This window comes from Dermochelys coriacea, chromosome 11 (genome assembly GCF_009764565.3).
Source record: "Dermochelys coriacea isolate rDerCor1 chromosome 11, rDerCor1.pri.v4, whole genome shotgun sequence".
Classification (NCBI taxonomy): Eukaryota; Metazoa; Chordata; order Testudines; family Dermochelyidae; genus Dermochelys; species Dermochelys coriacea.
The window spans coordinates 58,003,088-58,027,968 of NC_050078.2; the positions used below are offsets into that span (position 1 = coordinate 58,003,088).

Sequence of the window (24,881 nt, forward strand, 5' to 3'; positions counted from 1 at the left end):
GTTTTTAACAAGCATCATCAACATGGAAGCATGTCTTCTGGTCTGGTGGCCGAAGCATAAAGGGGCATACGAATATTTAGCATATCTGGCACATAAATACCTTGCAACGCCGGCTACATACAAATACCTGTTCTCAATTTCAGGTGACATTGTAAATAAGCCGGCAGCATTATCTCCTGTAAATGTAAACAAACTTGTTTGTCTTAATGATTGGCAGAATAAGAAGTAGGACTGAGTGGACTTGTAGGGTCTAAAGTTTTACACTGTTTTGTTTTCAAGTGCAGCTATGCAACAAAAAACCCTACATTTGTAAGTTGCACTTTCATGATAAAGAGATTGCATTACGGTACTTGTATGAGGTGAATTGAAAAATATATTTCTTTTGTTTATCATTTTTACAGTGCAAATATTTGTAATAAAAATATAATACAGCACTTTGTATTGTGTTGTAATTGAAATCAATATATTTGAAAATTTAGAAAAAAAAATATTTAGTATATTTCAATTGGTATTCTATTGTTTAGCAGTGCAATTAAAACTGATTAAATCGTGATTTTTTTAATCGCGATTAATTTTTGTGAGTTAACTGCAATTAATTGACAGCCCTAATTAAAATTCAAAATTATCTGGACAAACTGGAGAAATGGTATGAAATTCAATGATAAATGCAAAGTACTCCACTTAGGAAGGATCAATTGCATACATTCAAAATGGGAAATATGACTGCCTCGGAAAGAGTACTGTGAAAAGGGATCTGGAGGACTTAGTGGATCACAAGCTAAATATGAACCAACAGTGTAACACCCTTGAAAAGAAGAAGAAAAAAAAAAGCAGCAAACATCCTTCTGGGCTGTATTAGCAAGAGTATTATAAGCAAGACACTAGAAGTAATTCTTCCGCTCTACTAAGCGCTAATTAGGCTTCAAGTGGAGTACTGTGTCCAGTTCTGGGTGCCTATTTCAGGAAAGATGTGGACAAACTGGAGAAAGTCCAGAGAAGAGCAACAAAAATGATTAAAGATCTAGAAAACATGACCTATGAAGGAAGATTGAAAAAATTACGTCTGTTTAGTTTGGAGAAGAGAAGCTTGACAGGGAACCTGATAAGTTTTCAAGTACGTAAAAGGTTGTTACAAGGAGGAGAGGGAAAAATTATTTGCAACCTCTGAGGATGGACAAGAAGCAATGGACTTAAATTGCAGCAAGAGCAGTTTAGGTTGGACATTAGGAAAAACTTCCTGTCAGGGTAGTTAAGTACTTGAATACATTGCCGAGGGAGGTTGCGGAATCTCCATCACTGGAAGTTGTTAAGAGCAGGTTAGATAAACACCTGTCACAGATGGTCTAGATAATACTAGTCTTGCCATGAGTGCAGGGGACTGGACTCCATGACCTCTTGAGGTCCCTTCCAGTCCTACGATTCTATGATAACTCTCTGTCCTCATCCAGCAGGACAGTGATGGAAGAGTCATCAAGTTGTCCTAGATACAATGGACCCATGACTTGCTTTTATTACACAAGTGTGGCTGCAACTTTCAAAGCATGTAATAACATTCCTAAAGTGCAGTTTTTGACTTCCAAAAATGCCAAACCAAATAAGACTTGGACTTTATCTGAAAAGGCAATATTGTGGTGAGAGTCTTGGGAGAAATCAAGGTAGTGCAAGTGGACTATTGAGGAGTAACAAGCAAACTTGTTTTACCAGTATTTGGCATGAAGAATTTCCTTTCAATTTCACTGTTAAAATATATATTTTTTGTCAACTGGTGCTGGAGATAAAGCATAAAGATAAAATAGCACAATGCAATTTTTATACTTTTACTGTATCAAGTAGGATCCTTTTCTCCTTTCCCTCCCCCTTTGTCTGTGTGTGCGTTTGTTTGAGGATAGTGAGAGATTATATGAAGGATTTTTCCCCCCTCAAAGGGCATTTCACAATTCATAGTTGACAGCTAGTTTCCATTTCCTGTTGAATAATCTCATGTGTTTACTTGTCATATTAATATCTTAGAAAACATGGTATAGTTAACACACACAGGACTGGGCAAGTCTCTTAACCTCACTGCGCGCTTCAGTTCCGCCGCCTCCCTCCCTAGTCAAATGGAGACTTACACTGACCTACTTAAAATGGCTCTTGAAAGACTAATTGCATTATTGTATTTGTATAATGCTTTGAAATCAAAGTGAGAGCCCTACAGAGATGCAAACAAAGCATTGCTGAACAAGAAAAAGCTAGAAACAAGTTCAAGTGACGCTATATAAAAATGTTGCTTGCGGTTCTGTGAAGAAAAGAGCCCCTGAACTATAAAGCCACCATCAAGAACTCTCAGCTGTTGTCATGTAATAAATTCCATAGCAAAAGGCTGTTTAGTGCAAGTAGAAATATTATGGTCATATTTTCAGTTCCCCCCCAAAATCAATATTGTCAGAAAAGGTAACAAGTAATGATCTGCCCCAGAAATAGGGTTGCAAATTTCTAACACACAAGTACTTTAAAAAAAAAAATGACATCATTCAGATGACATATTTAAGTGTCCTTGAAAGTTAGGATAAATAGTTGCTTATATGCTAAACAGGAAAAAGAATGTTGTGCATTGATACAAACAGCAGAAAGAAATTAGCTAGAACATTAGAATTCAAATATGAAGGGAGAATGCAACCTGATCATAGAATGGAGTGTAAATCACTCACAAAACAATGCCATTGATTTCACACCACAGCTGTTTTCATCCTAATATTTCATTAGCATGCAATGACATCACCACAATGATAACCTTACATGGCAAAGTCAGGATATCAATCCATGTTTTGTGTGGTTTTCCACATTTTATAATATGTCCTTTCTTGACTTATTTTTTATTGCTGGAGTATGTATAATTGGGGGGTGAGCAGGAATAAGGGAAGGTGTTTCTTCTATCCTCCCCTAAATAGCGGCAGCTGGTAAGGACAAAATGATTCCAATAATTCCTGTCCATTTGCTCAGCACTCCCAGCAGCTGCCTCAAATCTGACACTATTTTCCTGACAAATATCCAATTGGCCTAAATCAGACCTAAGCACTATATTGGTCACTTTCATCCTGGGCAGGTACACAGATTAAACGGCTATGAAACAGATTCACGTTCACATTCAACTGACAACGCATTTTTACTTAGACCATCTAGAAAAAGCTTCATTTTTTTTTTTATTACAATGACAGCACATTTAATCTTCACAGCCATGAAATTTTGACTGAAGCAATCTGACAGCAAGCAGTAACTAAAAGCCATGGTTTCCATGCAAATAGAAAAATGTGAAAACTATGGCAACAAGCTACAGTACAGTTTCACTATCCCATTATAAAAGACACACACATCAACTACAGTTTGTACATTTTTCTTATTTATTCAAAACTAGGGGATAACAAAATGAGGGTTAAAATGTACGCTACCTTTTTTACATAAACAAATGCTTAACAATCTATCAAAGAGATTCGTTTCACAAGCCTCTCTGTCCAAAAACACGCACACAAATTAGTATTTTATACACAAATGTTTATTTCTCAAATAAACATCCCCTTTAAACACAAGGAATGAAATCTAAATCTTCATAAAGATGAATCCAAAATGAAATCCCTCCAGTACATTGTGTAATCACACCGTGTTCTTGGTCACTACTGGCTTTAACTGTTTAACATAAAAAAAGGACAGATTATTTAAAAATCATGCTAATGAATTTCTAGCTCCTCCTCTGACCAGCTCTAGACTGATCTGCAACGTTTTAAAATTTTACATCACCAAATTCGAAGCAAGTTTAAGTGTGGAACAGCTGTGCATTAAACACAAATGACTGAACAATAAGATTATAAGATGTAGTCAAGTTCATAACGAATGTAGGTGTTCTTTTCATCGTTGTAGATTCTTGGATAATGTGCTATCAGGGCATCCTGTGAGCCAATATAGATTGAATTATAAATCTTCCAATACACATCTCTGACTTTCCTGGCAGGGTGAAACAAACCCTAGGAAAATAAAACAAAATATAAAATAAACAAACCATGTACATTACAGACTTGGTATTTGAGCTATGAATAATAGTAAAAATAAAAAAAAAATTAAGCAATTATTTTTAATCGAGTTTAGTTATTAAAATAAATGCCAACTAAAAGTCTGAGCTGAGAAAACACAGTGAACTCTCTCCTGCTACTGCTATTCTTGTTTAACTTTCTAATGAAGATAAAACAACGATTTGTCATTACTTCATATAGAAAGGAAATATTCAAATTTAGGAGTTCTGCACCTTTAAGTCTCATCTGTTCTTCAGCGTGAATTCTACTGTATGAGCTTCTGGTTGTTTTGCTTGGGCTCTTCACCCTTCTAAAAAGAGCAAAACAACCAGAAACTCATACATTGGAATTCACACTGAATAACAGATGAAGTGCTAGCATTAAACGGGACATCGGCAGGAGACCCAAGTTCTGTTCATGGCTGTGCTAACTTGCTGTGTCCTAGAGGAAGTCACATCACCTCTGTGCCTCAGTTTCCTCAAGTGTGAAGTGGGGATAATGCTACTCAGTTTCTCCTTTGTACAGCACAGAGATGAACGCATGGAGGTGCTATACAAGAGTTAAGTTTTTATTACTATCATCCCCTTCCCTGCAGGACAGGTAAAATTTTAAAGCTCTAGGGAAATGCTAATCTATTGCTTAGCAGTTTAAGTGAGGAAAATACAAATTAAGAATACAAAACAGACTAGGCAGAGATGTCCCCCTTCGCTTTCTTTCCTTTTCCTACTCCCTTACTCCTACTAACTCCTCACCCTACAGTCTTAAAGAGCAAAACAAAACACCAGACATGCAACTAAAGAAGCAGAGTCAGTTCCTTGCTGTATTCAGTTCCCTGTATGTTGTATCCTCATCCCCTGACTTTCGTCTGTTTTGTCTTTTAGACTGCAAATCCCACAGGACAGGGAGCATCTATTGTCTATGACAGTATAGCAATGGGGCTTTTGGGTGCTACCATAATACAAATGTTCACTGACAAACAACATTCATACCGAGTGCTGAGAGAATATTTCCTATTTTACAGTATAGTTTTCCAGTGCTTTGAGCTATCTGGTTTTAATTGTCTTGAGGGATGAACAGACCATTCTACACGCTAACACTAATCACTACCAGTTTGTTTCCTGATATTTAACCTAAATTCAATTTAATTTCATTCACTATTTTCTCTTACATCCCCACTGTTCCTCTCAGTCCTTCGTATTTACCTTCAAGGGTCTGCAGATGGTTATACCCTCACAAGTTAATCAAACTAAACTCATTTTTCCCCATCATCAGCCTCATCTTTCATTCCCCACATGCTTTTCTGCAGCCCCATGATTACTTTCGTTTCACTTCTCTAAACTCCCTAAATGTTGTTACCAGAAATATGTAAACAAAGTGTGCAGAACTTAATACAATATTTCAAATATAGTTTGAATCACAAAGTAATATACTATTACTCTCCCACCTCTGTGGCGTATGGCAACATTACACTGCAAACACCAAAGCTGATGTCCATTATCATCCTTAACACACTTTTGGGATTTTGGCTTTCCAGAAGTCTCCTCCTTGTTGAGTATCAAGGTTTGACAAACTACTTTCCCTGCCGCCCCAACGTAAGTAAAAGCATACCTGTAAACAATACTGCAGCATTCTACACGGTCCAATGGCAACTCTTAGGCCCTCCAGTGCTCCCATAACTGCCTGAATGACGTGAGGAGATGTTTCAAACACATTGGGCCACACATAATTTAACAAGTGATTCAGAGAATCCTCACAGCCAAATCCATATACTCCAAGAGACATATGCTGCACCACAGCACTGGCTGTTTGTCTGTGTACAAGGTCTCTGCAAAGAAAACATAACCTGTTTATTTAACAAGTTCACTTGCAAACAAAACTTTCTATTGGAAATCATAATAAATTAGGGCCCTACTAAATTCACGGCCATGAAAAATGCGTCACAGACCGTGAAATCTGGTGCCCCCCCCCCATGAAATTTGGTCTTTTGTGTGCGTTTACCCTATACTATACAGATTTAATGGGGGAGACCAGTGTTTCAAAAATTGGGGGTCTTGACCCAAGGGAGTTTGTTTGTGTGTGTGTGACAAATTTATTTTAGGGGGGGTTGCAGTATTGCCACCCTTACTTCTATGCTGCCTTAGAGCTGGGCAGCTGGAGAGCAGTGGCTGCTGGCCAGGAGCCCAGGTCTGAAGACAGCACCACCACCAACAGCAGTGCAGAAGTAAGAGTAAAAGTACTGCAACCCCCCTACAATAACCTTGTGATACCCCCCCCCAACTCCTTTTTGGGTCAGGACTTTTATAATTACAGCACTTTGAAATTTCAGCTATTTAAATCTGAAATCATAAAATTTACCATTTTAAAATCCTGTGGTCGTGAACTTGACCAAAAAGGACTGTGAATTTGGTAGGGCCCTAATAATAATGCTTTTCTGACACAAAGAATGCTAAGAAGTTCTGCTGATACTCTTCTATTCTTCCCTGCAAACAGCATGGGGCAGAGAAATTACACTTCAAATCAGCTAATAAAAAATCATCTAACCGTTTCATAGGAGAAATTACTATCATTTAACGCTGCTCAGTAGTCTAGAAAAATAACTAATTAAAAGTTGTCCTAATATGGTAAATCCTGGGTCAGTCATTCTATAATTATCTCATTTTGCAAACTTTTAATCTTCAATGGTATTACTAAAAAGGAATGTATAGTTGTTTGGAACACAGAGAAAGTTGAATTACATCAAGCTAAAATATATGTTATTCTATTAATGTTTTTGAGGACGCAATCATCTCCATGTACATTTTTCTGCTGTTGAGGAACCAGGTATGGGATGGAAGCGTGTTTAATGTAACAAGAGGAACTTGAATTTGACAACAAGTATCCTAAGTGATAAATTACTGACCTGTCCATTAAAGCGTCTTCAAGCAATGGTGTAACAGCATAAATGTAATCTTTTCCCATCTCTCCAATGTATTCAAACAGAAAAGAAAGAGATTTTAATACACCATTCTGGACATTCAGTTCTGGAACTCTGTATTCATTCATCAGAGCAGGCAGTACTGTGAAAGGTGAGCATGTTTCAGCTACAATAGCAATTGCTACTGTAGTACATACTCTGTTCTGTCTTTCCTGTACTTTCAGGTTATTTAGCAGTGTAGCCAGCACATCATGGGGTCTGGAAGAGACAAAATCCAGGAGTTTGTCAGTGAAAAAATGTAGATATGTACGAAGTTACTTTTAATGTCAGAAACCAGTCAGTCAATAACAGATTGTATCACAGAGACTGAGCTGATTTGGAACTAGCAGAAGGCAGTGAGTTGTGCAATAGCTAACTTAAGTACCTGTGTGATCTTTTCATGACCCTCATCCATCCTTTACCACTTGGAACTCAATTGTTGTATCTTGCCTCAAATTAGCTAGTACACTCTTTGGAGTAAGAATTTTCTGATACTAGAGCCCTGATCCTGCAAACATTTATGCTCTTGCAGAAAATTACACACATGCTAAGTGTTAGCTGGATTAGGGTGTATATTTGTACAGTGCTTGTATGATGTGGTCCCAATTTTGGGGCTTCTAGATACCTTGTATCTGTTTTTAAACAGATTGCTTATTTGGATGTCTGACCATTTGCTAAGAATATGTAGACTAATATACAGAACTAAGCTTCACTCTACAGTCTGTGACAAGACTATAAATTGGTAATACAAATTAACAGCAAAAATAATTTCTTTGCTGAAGTTCTTTATTACAGAAAACACTAACGGAAGAGACTTGTGGAACCACAATCTCAAGAGCAAGATTGTATGAAAGGACCCAGGAAGCACCTGAATTTCCTCCAATTTTTTAATCAGAAAAATAAACAAACTTATAAAATTAGAACCATTCTAGTACAAACACTGGAAAAAGATGGCTATAACTTAACTTTATCTTTCTACCAACATAAAAATGTACTTTGATCATGTATGCCCTACGAAGCTAGGGTACATCTACACTAGAAACCCTACAGTGGCATAGCTGCAGTGCTGCTTTAGCGCTGTAGTGTAGACACTTAATATAGCAATGCAAGGGGATGGAGAGGTGGTAGCTAGGTTAATGGAAAAATTATACCATCAACCTAGTGGTGTCTACACTAGGACTTAAATTAGCTTAATTAATCACATAGGGCAGGAAATTTTACACAGCCCTGAGCGATGTACTGAACATTGTAATGTAGACCAGCCCCATGTCTATTAAAAGAGCATATGTTACTGAAGCATAACTGATTGTAGTTTGCCTCCTATAAAGTGAATAAAATGAGTACAAAAAACCCTATTTTAAACAACAATTTGGCTGAAAATTTTAAAAACAAAAGAAATTCATAGTTGTTTTTTTCAAGAAAACCCACAATCACCACCGTTCTAAGAAAGGGCCTACACATGCTGATCAGTATGAAGACAACATACTTACCCAATAGCTTTTGCAATATAACCAAAAGTATTTACTGTGGCTCGTCGGATAGCTTTCTTGTGGGCTTTTAACAACTCCAGCAGTTCAAAGCAGATCCTCATCCATTCCCTTGCAGAAACATATTCTGCTCCCCTGGATAAGAAAGGAAATGCAGGTATTTTAGTAAAGTCATACCTTTTTAAAGCAAAAAACAAATTACAAGATGTACACCTATGCTACTAACACAGGAACATAGGCTCACCTTCTCTCTTTTTAAGCAGTTAATTGGATAGCTATGTGAATTTTTGTTATAAAAGGAGTACACAAACCACATATAGAATTAAGCTTCATTCTATGGTCTGCATCAAGTCTATGTAAACTGACAAACCAATAAAGACTAACAGTAGCAAATAATATAATTTAAATAGTATATGAGACTGCAAATGTATACCTGATCAGTCATACTTTATACCTACATATTTCATTTTATTAATCAGAAGAACTGTTAATATGAACAATCTTTGTAATAAAGCCGGGGTGGCCAACCTGTGGCTCTTCAGAAGTTAATATGCGGCTCCTTATATAGGCACTGACTCTGGGGCTTGAGCTACAGGCGCCAACTTTCCAATGTGCTGGGGGGTGCTCACTGCTCAACCCCTAATTCTGCCACAGGCCCTGCCCCCACTCCACCCCTTCCTGCCCCTGAGCCTGCCATGCCCTCACTCCCCCCCCGCCTCCTACACATCATGAACCAGGTGATCAGGAGATGCGGGGAGGGAGAAGGAGGCACTGATTGGCAGGGCTGACGATGGGCGGGAGGTGCTGAAAGTGGGAGGGAAGAGGGAGTGTGGAGCTGATGTGGGGCTGCTGACATATTACTGTGGCTCTTTGGCAATGTACGTTGGTAAATTCTGGCTCCTTCTCAGGCTTTAGGTTGGCCACCCCTGTAATAAAGCTTACGGAACTCCAATAGCCCCAAAGATTTATAAAATCCAGATCCCAAACCTGATAAATAAATTATCAAACATTAAAAATGGGTAAATGCTGTGACCTGTTATATAAGCAATTAACATGTCATGGTGTTTCAGAAGTATAACACAACAACTCACCTGTCAGCAATACGACCAACTAGGTCGATACAATTCTCCTGTACTTTCTCATGTCTGTTTTTCAAGATAGGTGTGAGTCTTGGCAGCAGGTCCTTGATTGGTGGCGTCATTTTGTGCATACCTGTTCAACAGAATGACACCTTATTAAGTCTCAGATTCTCTTAAACTCCTCCCCTCTCTCCACTTGCTTCTGATACAAAAACCTCACATACCTATAACATTCACAATGGCTTTAAGTGCTCCAAGTATGCTGCCTAATACTTCAGGGTATTCCTCACCCAGATACTCATACAGGACAACACCCAAGTGTCCCATCAGCTTTTCCTAGAACCAAGTAACAAGATGTAAAAGTTAACAAAAATTCTCACTTTTCTTTCATTTAAAAATGACTTTCTATGGAAAGGAGGAATGGGAAAAATGAATACCTCTTGACAAGTCTTCATAACAACTGCAGTACGTGAGATCAGGTCAGCAGCCTGCTGCCTAACTTTGGCTGATTTGTTGTTCAAACGCCATAAAACTGTACCACAGATCTGGGGCAAGTAGGGTTTAACTCGTTTGCCAAGAGCATTAACCACTGTGCCAAAGCCATTCAACATCACAGAGTCCTGAACAACAACAACAAAAAGAGTCAGAAAAGCAAAATCAACTACATCACTAATTGCATGCAGTATTGTTGTAGCCACATTGGTCCAAGCATATTAGAGACACAAGGTGGGGGAGCTAATAACTTTTACTGGACCAACTTCTGTTGGTGAGACAGACAAGCTTTCGAGCTTACACAGAAGAGCAGCTCTGTGTAAGCTCAAAAACTTGTCTCTCTCACCAACATAAGTTGTTCCAATAAAAGGTATAACCTCACCCACCTTATCTCTCTTATATCAACTGTCTATTTACTATTGAACTCCTTTCGTACCTACAACCTTTATAATATTTGCCACTTTAATATTCCAAAACTGCCTTACAAATTTTAGTGCTCTTTGTTCCAATTAAAAAACCCACCTAATTCTTGTTCGGATTTCAAGTGTAAATACTAATTTTTCCAGAACAGCGTAAACAGATTAAATTAACAAATTTATTTGAGCATAAGCTTTCGTGAGCTATAGCTCACTTCATCGGATGCTCAAATAAATTTGTTAGTCTCTAAGGTGCTACAAGTCCTTCTTTTCTTTTTGCAGATTAAATTAAATATTTTAACTGCTAAGAGCATCTTCTAACAATACCTCTGTGGTCTGTTCCTGGAAGGCATACAGGATACCATCAATAAGTTGTTCTTCTAGTTTATGGTCAATGTCTGCTGCACCCAGGTTCCCCATTATTTTCTCAATTGTTTCCATAACCATTTTTCTGTACTGCTCAGCCTCATCTTTCAGATCATCCACAATCCTGGAAATAATTTCTGCTGCTCCAACTTTGTTTGCCAGCTCCACTGTGGTATCAACCAACTGAAAAATAAAAATATAGCTTTGGGCAAAATAATGAGAAAGAGAGAGAGAGTTTACAAAGACTTCCTAAAACCTTTAAAATGACCTGGGAAATCCTTTGCCTGGTACAAGAAAAGAAAGTGTATCATGCTGGTATCATTTACTCTCAAGAACAGAATAAACCTCAACCAAGTTGCAGAAAGCCATTTTCAAGGTTGTGGGTAAGCAGAAAAATTTCCAGAATCTCACATTCTTGTCTATATCCTGAGAAAAATTATTGCAAAAGGACTAATCCACTTGGTTGTTCTTTGCCTTCAAGTTAGGGAGTGGGAGAGTTTTCCTTGCATAGATAATTAAAAATTACAAAACATTCTGTTTTTTAACTAATGTGAGGTGGATGTATTACCCAGATAGTTAAACACTATTTTTTTTAAATGCGAGTTTGAGCACTTGTGTCATTCGCAGTGGTAGTGTGAATTTCCAGAGTTTGTTTCCTGTTAGGATGGACTGAAAATGATTTAAAACACACTGCTATGTTAGTACCTCTCAACTGGAAGGACCAATTCTAGAGTACATGGAAAGTGGAGCATTTAAGTCTTCTCTGCGACTGTCAACTTGGGTTTATTTGAGCTAAAAGTGGTAACACTTTTGTGATGGGGACACCTATCCACTAGAAACGAAAACCAACCAGTCCTTTTACATAGCACAAATAAGCCATCAGATGATACTTACTTTTGTACTACCAACTGAGACTGGTATTCAAACTGGTAAATTAGAAGCGAAATGTTTTGTATCTCATTTAAGAATGCTGATCCTTTTAACCATCTATCCACATCTCACAATGTGTCTCTGCCCAAAGTGAATGCCGTCTCAAGATACATTGAAAAAGTCAAAAATAAATTCACCACCAAAAACATCTTTATATATACACCGTTTTATAAATTTAATTCAAAGCAGTTTAAAATCTTTTCCAAACTAAACTATACCTGTCTGTAATTTCTTCTGTCCAGTGCCATTCTGTGCTGCCAAAAGTGTTTGAAAAATGGCGGCAAAATCTCTGTTTTAATGTAGTTTGCTTCAACGCCATCAGTACCACAACACTGTTTTACCACCTAACAGGAAATAAAAATGCAACAGTTTTAATGCTGTAGACCTTTTTTTTTTTTATAAAGAAGAATGCTTATTATCTGACAGATTCTTTTATTGATCCAAATCACAAATAATATCAAGTTTACTTTAAACGTTACACTGACAGCGTTTAAGTGATTTTGACATACCTTTAACACAATTTTTTTCATTTCTTCATCAGGAGACTGGAACTCTCTGATAAGGATTAGCATTACTTCTCTGGTATAGTAGTTGGCATACTCAGCATCCATAAGAGGGATAAGATACCCAATAGCTTTCAAAAAGGCAGCCAGACCCTATTTTAATACACAATATATTTGTTATGGGTACTAAAATATATACAGCAGTTTACATTCAAACTAAAGAGATCAAAAGAAACAGATTGTAGAGACATACCTTTCCTCTGTGCTGACGTATACCCTTCCATAAGGGCTTTAGAACAGAGTCAAATGATTCAATACCATAAGGAGTAGCTGCCTCAGCCAAAGCAGCAATAGCCAAAGCACTGATAGTACGCACTTTCTGCTGCTCATCCACCAAACCTGGAAAACAAGTCATATTCAATAAGTGCTTCTTACACCATTACACAGAGCTTGAATTACTTTGGAAAAATGGGGGAAGGTGTGCCAGAGGACAGGAAAGAGGAAAAAAAAAATCCTTCTTTTGTCATGCTCCCCACTTTTCCCTTCCATCTTTTGCTCAGCATTTCCTGGCACAAACCTTCAATATCTATTTTGGAATTAAAAAAGTCTCGTTTACACAGAGAACTGTTTGCTCTAAATGTCTAAAAATCAAAAACAATGAGGAGTTTCAGCTTCAAATGTCTCTTAAGATTCAGGCCTCTTCAGGAAAGGTACTGAAGTGCTGTTTCCATGGCAGCTATTTAACAAAAAGGAATCATTGTAGGGAAGTCACGGGCAGGGGAAATCCAGATGAAAAACCTCATGCTATTTTGTAATACTTGGAGAAAAACAGAATTGAAACAAAACCACCCAACTACATCAGGCTGTGCTCTAACACCTCAGAAGCTGATTTTTTTTAAAACGTTTCAGAAAAAGTATGTGGATTATTTACAACCTATGAACTGCCTCTATTGTGGATTTTAAAACATTTCACTTCCTAGAATTCCAGATCTTCTCAACAATGAAGTCCCAAGAACTCCATAATACAGCGGTTAAAACTGACCAGCAGATGTTTCACTAAAACAAGTAAGCAATTACAATACAAATCATCCCAAGTGCTGTAGTGTGAACTTGATACATGGGGATGTTATTGTATCAATAAACAAACTTCCTCAATTAGAACTGACTTGTATTGAGCTCATTGAAACCCAAGGGTTCTCCATAATTTAACTATTAATATAGAGAATACCTTAAATTATACAAGACTTGTTCAGAGATGGAGAACGCAGGACAATATGCAGTTATACAAAATCAAACAGCACTGTTGTCATCTACTAGTCAAAACATGGTCCAAAGAGCAAGAACTATACTACATAAGAACTAAAGGATTAATAGTCCAAAAGAAATTAGAAGTACTTGTTATTTTCAAGTTATTGTCTTCTGTGCTTTATAGCTATAACAAATCACATATAAAGATTTATTACAGTTATTTAAACCAGGCTATAGACCAAAATCTTTGACAAAAGCTATAAAAAGGAAAGACGAATACTCTGATTAGATTACAAAGTCTAGGCTTGACATTCAAGAATTTGAGTCCTTAATTTAACCAACAGCCGTATGTACAAACTAGAGAAAACATTTAACAAAAAACAGAACGTACCATGTTCAATGATTTCAACCAAACTTCTGAGATGAGGCAAGATAGCACAGCCCATAAGAATAGCAATTTGCTGTACAATCTTGATGCCAGTGTGCCTAGCTTGCCAGGATTTTTTGCTCTTACATACAGCTTTCAAGAAGGGCAACAGAGAAGGAATGCCTAAAGCAGAGGCAACAACAGCAAAGGCTCGAGCTGTTGTATTTCGGACATATTCATCCATGTTATCAATATCAGGTCGCATGGTGGAGATCATTGTAGCCAAACCAGCAGCCTGAAAGACAAAAAATAAAACATATATACTTGTGTACAGGAATGATGAACTTTTAATTTTTTGCTGGGTTTGTAAGGTTCTTATCACATAACCATTACATTTTCAATACTAAAAAGTAGAATACTCCAGGTCACATAGTTACAGTTACATTTTAGCTATAACACTATCACATTCAGTACAAAAAGGAAGGATGCTGCAGTGTTACTACCTTAGCTAAGTTTGATATAATTTCTCTGCCTTCCACTCTCGCATAGTAGTCTTCATCAATCAGTAGTGGTTCAATGACCACAAGAATCTGAAAAGGGTAACAAATGAACAAATTAATACTTCAAATTATATTAATGAATCTCTCTCAACTCAAGTATTATTGTCCACTTCAGTAGTTCTGGCCCTAAGAAAAGGCTGATTAACATGATTCCATGGCTCCCACGCTCATTAAATTCAAAAGATCACCATCTCCCTTAATAATCCTTTACCCCCTCATTCAACATTAATTGATTTTCTAGACTACCTTTCTCCTCTAAGACAGGATGCCAATACCAGCGATATTGCATGGATCAGCTACCACAATCTTTTATTTCCAGCATATGTAAACACAATAAACTCTTCCAGACCGCCTGGCTTTTAAGTTTTATATTGTGATGCGTTATTCAAACAACTTACAAAAGATATTCTGCAAATGAAATCTGGTAAATGACTATATAAAAGCATTTTAGTATTACATTCTGTACTTATAAAAGGACAGTCAATCTTTAACTGTGCACTCCTACCAATAAAGTAAATTTAAAAAAAAAAAAATGAAGATTCAAATGCAAGGATGCATAAACATCTGTAAATCTGAGCCACAGAAAAGTAACTGTTATAATGCACTCAGTAAAGAGTGCAGACTGCATTCATAAAACAAATATTACATATTTAAGTAAATTTCAGTGAAACAGACCTTGTGTACATATGGTCGGACCAAATCATCCAGTTTGTACAAGATTCTATCAATAACTTTGACAAGCAAGTGACGTTCTTGATCTTCAAGTGTTGGTGACATCAGCAGAGGTAGAATCTGATTAAACAGTGGACCAGCTCCAAATTCACGAGCTTTATCGGTAATCTGGCGCAAAGCAGCCTAAAAAAAGAAACCCCTCTGAATTAAACCCCACAGAATGAAACCAAAACAACACCTCTATGTAATGAGTAAAATCAAGCCATAATCAAGTGCAATTCTACTGATTTCAAATGATTTATGCATGCTGTTGACAGAAATGCATTTGGAACAATGATCTTAAGATACAATAAAATATAACATCCTTCATATAAATGTGTCACAATATGCTTTATACACATGATCATTTACTGAATTATTTAATACAGTTGTGACCAATACATAATTTAGAGAGGGGGAAAAATTAAGAGGCATAAATAAGGGAAAAACAATACAGAGAGAAAGCAAGAGTTAGATGAGAAGAAGGAAAAAATGACAGACAAATAGAAGTCTTTTAGAAGCAGCTTGGAGCAAGCCCATGGGCAGATTTAGGGAAAAAAGAGCTGAAACTGGATCCTAAAATAAATGGGAAGGAAATTATGGTATCTGAAAATGAGAGTGATATGTCCATATCAGAGGAATATCTTACTTTTCTCATTGGAGGTGTACCATTCTTTATTTTCAAGAGCAATTTCATTATTTTTCTTTCTTTCTGCTCTTCTGGACTAAGTGTTGATTCATCAACATCAACCTATAAATAATTACAAATATATTAATTAATACACAGCTTTTCTACCATCTCCAGCCCCATATAAGGAGACATTAAATCAGTATCAATAAAATCTCATTTACCAGTAGTTTATCAAAGTATTGAATATCATCTGGTTTTAGGAATGGAAGATTTCCAGATGGTTGGTCATTAACGCTCTTCATGGTCCTATCTTCTGTTTGCATGTGGAATCCAGTCATACCACCCAATGGTGTGGGAGTTGCTGTAAGTTTGCGAGCTGGAGTACGAATAGGCACATAACCAGCTGGAGGGGGAAGAACCTGAAGCGAAATGAAGATAAAAATAATGCACTGAAATAAGGTAGACATCTGAACACTAAAATCTAAAAAGTATTTTCAGACTGCAAAGCAGAATGTTAAAAATAACATTACCTGATAGTCACAACAGCCTCAGAACAGGGAATGACCGATACAAGTAACTGTCACGTTAACTGTTTATTCTATTGATTTGTGACAGTCTTCCGGCATATGTTTTAGAGTCTATCTTTGTATTGTTGTAAATTAAGTAACTGTGATCTTATAAATTCTTTGAAACTGCGTACATGCTGTTGGTACAGGAACGATGTCAAGAGGAGTCCTAACATTCATAAGTACTACTGTAAAGTTCTCATGAGCAGAGATGAAATATTAGCCTTTAAGTGTCTCTATGAAGTGTTTGATATGAATATTAAAATAAGTGGGTGGTTTTCTTTAAATGTAGCATGTTAATACTGTCTTACTGACAGTTTTCAATCTCTGTCTGATATGTATTACCATGCCACGGGCGCCAGTTCTGCAGCCATTCCACATACAGAACTCCTTCTGAAAATCAGCAAGAGCTCGCTAAGGTGAAGCAGAAGAAAAACTGCCCTCCTTTTCATTTAACTCTTAAGTGTTCCCCTTCTAATGGATATTTATAAAATACCAGTAACTAAATTAACCAATGTTAGCATGAATTCATCTGTATTTAGTATGAAACATTCAAATCATAACATTTATTTTATTGTTAAAATCCATATTCTGAGTGGAAAATGTATTACCAGTATGTTACAGCATATATAGCGATAGACTGCTTAGATATATTCAGATCAACTACCTTATACCCCTCTGGGAACATGGCATCCAGTTCTTCATCAGATAGTGGCCGGTTTCTCTCATCTATTTCTCTTTCCCAGCGCCATGCCTGCAGCTGTTCAGGAGTCATGCTCATTATATGACCTACATTTACAGAAAAGAAAGTATTTTAATTTTTATCTGCAAGGGTAGCTTCTTTAACATTGTTTGGAATTAAGACATATTCAGCACTTGAATACAGAACTGGCCTCAGAATTCCAATCTCTTGAGTTAGAACTTTCAGGAAACTAACAATTCTTGCCTATCAATTCAACAAACATTCACAGCAGACTTTGAGGTTACATTGCTGTGTTCCCTGCCAGAATTAAATTGCTACAGACATTCAGAATACAAAGTTGGGTTTCCATAGTCAAAAAGTAGAATAGGGATGCCTACATAAATCTACATTATTTTTACATTTTGATATGAAGTGATAGAAAACATAAGCCTTAGTTAATGGATTAATCTTACCTGGCGTAGGGGTTGCCATGTTCATGGCTGGTGTACCAATTGGTGTTTTGCCAGGTGTCAAAACGGGAGTACTACCACCCATTTGGCTAGCAGGTGTTTCATCCCAACGTGACTTTCTTTTACTTGCTCCAGGAGTTGGGGTTTCACCAACTGAATCACCACCTCGATCTGTACGAGGAGTCTCAGCCCATCCACTGCCATGTCCCGGTGTATCTATAAAAATAAAAGACCAATTTTTTCAGATTATGATGGCTGCAAGTCAGATCTTACAAGCAAAATCCTAAAGTTTCTGAAAGTGAAAAAAAACGAAAACAAACAAACATTCTAAAAGGGAAGCATTACTACAATATCAAGATCTGATCTCCCTTACACTATTCCATTCCACTCTTTCACCTCCTTGCCCATAACAACATACTAACAGAAACATCAAGTTCCACCACTGGTAGATCAGATAAGCAAAGATACCATACAGGTAATCAAAAACTTCCCTCATTCTTAATATTAAAGTCTACCATCAATATAATGAATGTATACAATAATTTAATCTTAGGGAGGAAAAGAGAGTGTCTTTTCTGTATTCTTTGGTTTCATCTGAGCAATCAATACTAGATATCATTGCAACATATTTGAAAGAACTTGAATATTTTATATATTAGATTAAACACTCCTATACTTGCTTTGTTAAAATACTTTAACAATTTAACGTATGACAAAGATTTTTTCAAGAGTCTAACAGGTGAATAAAATTGGTCAAAGCAAACAGGGGTATAAATGCATAAATCTTATGAAACACGCCTAATTGACAGTATAAGCAACATTTTCTATATATCAATCAATAAAAGACAATATAATATGACCTTCTCTGTACTGTCAGCATGCTTCAAAACCCTCATCTTCAAGGGCCACTGCAGCGGGTAGTGCAGTATCACTACTAAAAAGACTCTTAAGCTCTGGTGTACATTTAAACACAGGTCAACACAGTTTTGGCACTTAGTGGTATGAAAAATCCATACCACTGTAACTATGCTGACCTGATTCCCCCATGTAAATGCAGCTAGGTTGACAGAAAAATGCTTCTGTCAACGTAGCTGCTGTCGCTCCATGAGACCAAGTTCTTACAGTGACACCAAAACTCCTTCTGCTTTCTGCATTTACACTATAAGGTTACAGTGGCATAGCTATGACACCACAGCCATGCTGATGCAGTGCGCATACTGCATAGCCTTAGTTTCCTTTACTAAAACCATAAGGGGCGAAATTTTTGTGATAGAACTCTGCCTATTAGCACCCCAACTGAAAAAGACATCAGCCACTGGATATCAAAGAGCAATAACTTTTTCCCCTACTTCTGGCCTGACTTGCTTTCATACTGACAGCCTGAAGTGAAAAGTTCTTATCCCATTACCCATCCGGACCTTTCTATCAATTCTAGTAATTTCAGAAATACCTCTTTCTGTTTTGGGGGTCTCATCCCATCGATTTTTACGTGCACTGGAAGTTGCGCCTCCATGGCCTGGAGTTGCATGACCAGGTGTATCCCGTCCAGGGGTTGCAGCTCCTGCTGGTGTATGACTGGGAGTAGGATCCCATATTTTTGAGCCTGGGGTTGCTCCAGGAGTCTCACTACCCTTTGCACGGCCAGGAGTTTCATCCCACCTCAAAGAAGGAGTATGTCCAGGGGTCTAACCAAGACGAAAGCACAAGCTGTTAAAACTCCTCAGCTACCTTTGACTTTATTTTGTACAGTAAAAGGTAGGTACTTAATTTCTATTTAGTATAATAAAAGTGCAGTCTGAGAGACATCTATAGAAGTTAAGAGCTTCTGCAGAACTCTAAAGACTTGCTGGGAACATTGACAGCTTTTACAACACAGAGGTGAACCAATAAAGGGATAATTACCTCTGCTTGATCCCAACTGGATAGCTTTTTTGGAGTAGTACCAGGAGTCTGGTCAGCTGTTTGATCCCAACGCCGTTTGCGTTTTGAAGGTGGCTGAGAGGAGGCGCCATTGACGACTTTAAGTTCCCCAGCTTTAGCTTTTTCTGCTAGTTGTTGCCTAATTTCCCTCTGTTAAAAAAAAAAATAGAGAATTTATTCCTTAGAAGGGCACTCTGATGTTAAAAATAATTCTCAAAACAAGTTTCTTTAGGGTAATATTGTAGGTTACTAAAACAGAGACAGACTAGTCAAATTTACTTCCATGCTGTTTCCTTTTGCATTTTTCTCAGCTTAGACAATGAAATTTTGATACTGTTTATAATCAATTTCTAGTCAATTTTAATTTCAAGTTCCCCTACACTAGCACAACGCTGCAATGTTTGGGTTCAGCATTCTGCAGTAGAATATTTATTTTTTAAAAAGTTTTCACTGGATTGTTTTTAAAGGTTTCAGAGAAACACCTATATTGGTATAAGATTTTTACAAAACCAGTATTTTAGGCCAAACGTGTCTTACCACTGTCTCTCTAAAAGGTTCTAGATGTATTACAAATGGAAAGTTAAATCAAATTTTATTTTAAAAGTGACTAATTACAGAATACTTTTTAATATGTGATCAGTAAGACAATGTACATTTAAAAACTTTACTACACATTTGCCTCAACCAAACAACTTCTTTACCCAAGTGCTTAGAAAAGTATTATTTTAAAAATATTTTTAAATGAATTATATCACAGCATGTAATATTTGAAGCTAATAATTTAGGTTTGAGTTACCTATGTCTGATCTTAATTAAATGTTAAGATTGCTTTAGACAAATTGGATATATAATTCATATGGAACTCTTTATTTTAACTTATCAGTATGTACATAAATATTAACATGACAACATAAAAAACATGGGCCAGATCCTCAAGTGGGGTAAATCAGCATAATTCCATTGAAGCCAAGGGGCGTGTGTGTGTGTACTTACACACGCAATTTGCACCATTATTTTGGTTATTAAAAAAGAAAGTTTTAAATATCAACTTTTAAACATTTACACTTTTTACATTTTTCTCATCTTTGACCAAAAATAAATGTCCGTTTCACACCAGAGTTCTTAATACTGCAAAATGCTGTAGGCCTGGTTTGACGTAAGTGAGACTTCATCTCTTGAGAGACGGGATTAGGGAGGTAAATGGATCAGTAGGCTGGAAACAGAAAGGCTGTACCACCTAAGATACACCCAGACAACATTTACAATGGACAAGATAACAATAGCTAAGGTAAGTTGGGAACGTAACATGAAGTAAAAGTAAGTCATACATGAACAGTGCATGGACAGAACATGCTGTACAGGAACTGGTTCCTACAAAGTAACCAAGCCAATCTCAAAACGTGTAATGCAATGTATAGTAAATGCAATATAATGTATAAATATATACAAAGGAAGAGTTTTGCTCTGTAACTTTAGATATGCAGTATGCACTATATCCAGGCCCTATGCTTCTGCGTGTTCAACTCAAGTGTAGTTTGATTATATGCAATAAAGAAAACTCATTGATAAGTTCTGAGTCAAGTTGAGGTCTTGGGAATCAAGTGGATAAGGTCTCCAAGGCTGAGTGGATAATGTCTCAGAAGCCATCCCAACATACTCCTGAGTGGATAAGGTCTCAGAGGCTACCACTACTTACTGGTGCAGCAACTCGGATCCGTTTGTCTGGAGCAGGTAACATATACACCCCTTAGTGTGAGGGTCGCAACCTAGCATTAAGGAAAATGGCATTGGAAGGAATTAAGGGTTTAATATGAAGAACTTCACACCACATTGGAGAAGTAGGTTAATTCTAAGGGCAGACCACAGGGACTCTCCAGAGAATTATTAAGGGGACAGTGGGATCAGGTGAAAAAGGAACTCCAGAGAGCAGGGAAAAAAGAGGTACATAAAAAACGAATGCTTGGTAAATCATACCAGAAGTCTATAGAATGCCACCGAAATTTTAAAAAAAAAAAAAAAAATAGGACACTTTGGCAACCATGCAAAAAATAAATACCTATTTCTTTCCCCCTAAAGCAAAGAAAGCCCAAATCAAGACAGCAGTTTCTCAAGGATTGTTTCTGATGGCTAAAACTTAAACAAAATGTGTCACCTTCAGGGATGAATGTATAAAGCATAAAGAATAAATAAAAGTTGTAGAGAAGAAAAACTAAATAAAAAAGATTCCTGAAAGGTCAAGGAGAACACAATGCCTGTTACCTATTTGCATGAATCCAAAGTAAAAAAGCAGCTGTCTGTCTAAGACTGCATTTAGCGAGTACAGCTTTTGCAGGCAAAGTATACTAAGTTAAGAAGTAAGAGCAAAAACCCACAAAAGATAAAAGTTTAGAGCCACCAAAAGAATTTGCCTGAAAAATGTGTCCCTTTGGGAGATAAGTTATTTAAGTGAAGAGAATGAGGAGTTAAAAGGAGCTTTTGCACAAATGAACACTGAAGAGTTCAGAGGGAATTAAACAGTTGGGGTTGTGAAATGTTACAGTGAAAGTGTTGAAGAGGATGCTGAAGGGTTAAAGAAGAGAATGGATGGTTTGATAATGAAAACAGTTATGGCAGTATAACTCGTGCAATCACACCTAGTAAAATCCTTAGTAATCAAATTAATTATACAAATGGGAGGTCAGGTGGTGACAACTACCAGCACTACATGCAATTTTCCCCCAAGAAGATTTCACAACTATTCTGAAGGAAATGGGCCCTTCCAATGAACAGAGTCTGTAAATAATTGTGCCGGCTGCTGCAAGCAGAGTGACAATCTGATTTGAATAACTGGATTATGGATGATTTGGTCAAAACCACTAAAAAGGAAATAGGGTTTTTGATTACTTCTGAATATGCCAGTGGGGATGTGATCTGGATTTTACTATGTAGAAAAATAAATAAGGGCAATGCAAGGGGCATTAATTAGCTCAAACAACAGATTGTTTAAAAAAAATCTAATAAAATTGACTGCCTGTCAGAGAAAGAAAAAATTTAAGTGCAACAGTCAGCTTATTAAAGCCTCAGATAGCTGACACACAAGGAAAATAAGGGAGTGAAAACGGCACTAAAAACTAAGGCTGTCGATTAATTGCAGTTAACTCACGCAATTAACTCAAAAAAATTAATTGTGATAAAAAAGTGCAGTTTTAATCGCACTGTTAAGTAATAGAATACCAAGTGAAATTTATTAAATATTTTTGGATTTTTTTTAATTTTTAAAATATATTGATTTCATTTACAATACAGAATACAAAGTGTACAGTGCTCATTTATATTTTTTGATTATGAATATTTGCACTCTCAAAATGGTAAAAGAAATAGTATTTTTAATTCACCTCATAAGTACTGTAGTGCAATCTCTTTATCGTGAAAGTGCAACTTACAAAAATGTAGATTTGTACATAACTGCACTCAAAAACAAAATAATGTAAAACTTTAGAGCCTACAAATCTACTTAGTCCTACTTCTTGTTCAGCCAATCAAGTTTGTTTACATTTACAGGACATAATACTGCCTGCTTCTTATTTACAATGTTACCTGAAAGCGAGAACAGGCGTTCGCATGGCACTATCGTAACCAGCTTTGCAAAGTATTTACATGCCAGATATGCTAAACATTCATATGCCCTTTCATGCTTTTACCACCATTCCAGAAGACATGCTTCCATGATGATTATGTTAATTAAAAAATACTGCGTTAATTAAATTTGTGACTGAACTTTTTGGGAGAGAACTGTATGTCTCCTACTTGGTTTTACCCACATTCTGACATATATTTCATGTTATAGCAGTCTCCGATGATGACCCAGCACGTTATTTGTTTTAAGAACATTTTCATTGCAGATTTGACCAACGCAAAGAAGGTACCAATTTGAGATTCCTAAAGATAGCTACAGCACTCCACCCAAGGTTTAAGAATCTGAAGTGTCTTCCAAAATCTGAGAGGGACAAGACATGGAACGTGCTTTCAGAAGCTGTAAAAGAGCAACACTCAGATGTGTAAATTACAGAACCTGAACCACCAAAAAAGAAAATCAACCTTCTGTTGGTGGCATCTGACTCAGATGATGAAAACGAACATGCATTGGTCCACACTGCTTTGTATTGTTATCGAGCAGAACCCATCATCAGCATGGACGCATGTTCCCTGGAATGGTGGTTGAAGCATGAAGGGACAGATGAATCTTTAGGACAATAGTCCCCAACCTTTTTTGTGGGAATAACATATTGCTATTCCCACAAGACTGTGGCGGGTGCTGGACACCCCACCACCGCCAAAATGCCGCCGGGAAATGGCTAGGCTTCTTGGTGGCATTTCGGTGGCGGGGTATCCTGCAGGCACACAAAACTGCCCCAGCGGGTGCCATGGTGCCCACAGGCACCACGTTGGGGACTCCTGGCTTTAGGGCATTTGGCAAGTAAATATCTTATGACGGAGGCTACAACAGTGCCATGTGAATGCCTGTTCTTGTTTACAATGTCATCTGAAAGTGAGAAGTGGGCAGCATTATCTTCAACAAATGTAAACAGACTTGTTTGTCTGAGAGATTGGCTGAATAAGAAGTAGGACTGAGTGGACTTGTAGTTTCTAAAGTTTTACATTATTTTGTTTTTGAATGCAGGTTTTTTTTTTGTTTTTTAAAAAAAACAAATCTACATTTGTAAATTCAACTTTCATGATAAAGAGATAGTACGATAGTATTTGTAATGGGGAATCGAAAATTTATTGTTTTTTTACAGTGCAAATATTTGTAATCAAAAATATAAACTGAACACTGTACACTTCGTATTCTATATTGTAACATATCATGATATTTGAAAATGTAGAAAACATCCAAAAATATTTAAATAAATGATATTATATTATTGTTTAATAGCGCAATTAATAGGAATTAATTTTTTAATCACATGATTAATCAAGATTACTTTTTTTAATCACTTGACAGCCCTAGTAAAAACAATATGGGTACATGAACACTCTGTAAACACAAAACTGTTCCATTTCATATAAATATTAAATTAGTATACTCAATATACACTAATATAATATATAATTAAATTAATATAGCTAAAAATGTTATAGCAAATAAAAAGTGCAAGTTAAATTATGAAAGAAGACATACTACTTAATTAAAGTACTACAATGGCTCCTAAGAGGATCCACAGTAGGATCTTTTCTTTTTCAGATGGCTGTGTACTTTGAGAGCAGAAACAAATGCAGCACCAAGGAAAATCAGTAAATATAAGATGGACAGAGCATGCTGTACAGGGACTGGTGCCTACAAGGTAACCAAGCTAATCCCAAAATGTATGATGCAATATATAGTAATAAACACAGTATCTTATGTAAGCGTATTTAAAGGAAAAGGTTTGCTCTAACTCTGGGTGTGTGGTATGCCTGGTACCCACCCCCTATGCT

General features: G+C 36.8%; 1 protein-coding gene across 5 annotated transcripts in view; it reads right to left on the reverse strand.

The window, feature by feature from the left end:
* Positions 1-3,357: 3,357 nt before the first annotated feature.
* LOC119840926 (splicing factor 3B subunit 1) overlaps positions 3,358-24,881 on the reverse strand; it is a 40,362-nt gene continuing 18,838 nt past the window's right edge. For 2 of the 5 annotated variants that reach the window (XM_038367709.2, XM_043505522.1), the window contains 20 exons: positions 19,407-19,574; positions 18,955-19,189; positions 17,508-17,720; positions 17,020-17,141; positions 16,008-16,205; positions 15,805-15,906; positions 15,120-15,299; positions 14,388-14,474; positions 13,909-14,179; positions 12,523-12,668; positions 12,276-12,422; positions 11,985-12,110; positions 10,798-11,019; positions 10,000-10,182; positions 9,787-9,898; positions 9,575-9,695; positions 8,487-8,618; positions 6,943-7,215; positions 5,652-5,868; positions 3,358-3,998 (listed from right to left, as the gene is read on the reverse strand). In XM_038367709.2, the coding sequence (XP_038223637.1) occupies positions 3,840-3,998; positions 5,652-5,868; positions 6,943-7,215; positions 8,487-8,618; positions 9,575-9,695; positions 9,787-9,898; positions 10,000-10,182; positions 10,798-11,019; positions 11,985-12,110; positions 12,276-12,422; positions 12,523-12,668; positions 13,909-14,179; positions 14,388-14,474; positions 15,120-15,299; positions 15,805-15,906; positions 16,008-16,205; positions 17,020-17,141; positions 17,508-17,720; positions 18,955-19,189; positions 19,407-19,574 (3,414 nt within the window). In that variant the 3' untranslated portion in view covers positions 3,358-3,839. Of the gene's footprint in view, positions 3,999-5,651; positions 5,869-6,942; positions 7,216-8,486; positions 8,619-9,574; positions 9,696-9,786; positions 9,899-9,999; positions 10,645-10,762; positions 11,020-11,984; positions 12,111-12,275; positions 12,423-12,522; positions 12,669-13,908; positions 14,180-14,387; positions 14,475-15,119; positions 15,300-15,804; positions 15,907-16,007; positions 16,206-17,019; positions 17,142-17,507; positions 17,721-18,954; positions 19,190-19,406; positions 19,575-21,120; positions 21,191-24,881 lie in introns of those variants that run through there. The other 3 variants (XM_038367713.2, XM_043505524.1, XM_043505525.1) reach the window with 3 other exon arrangements.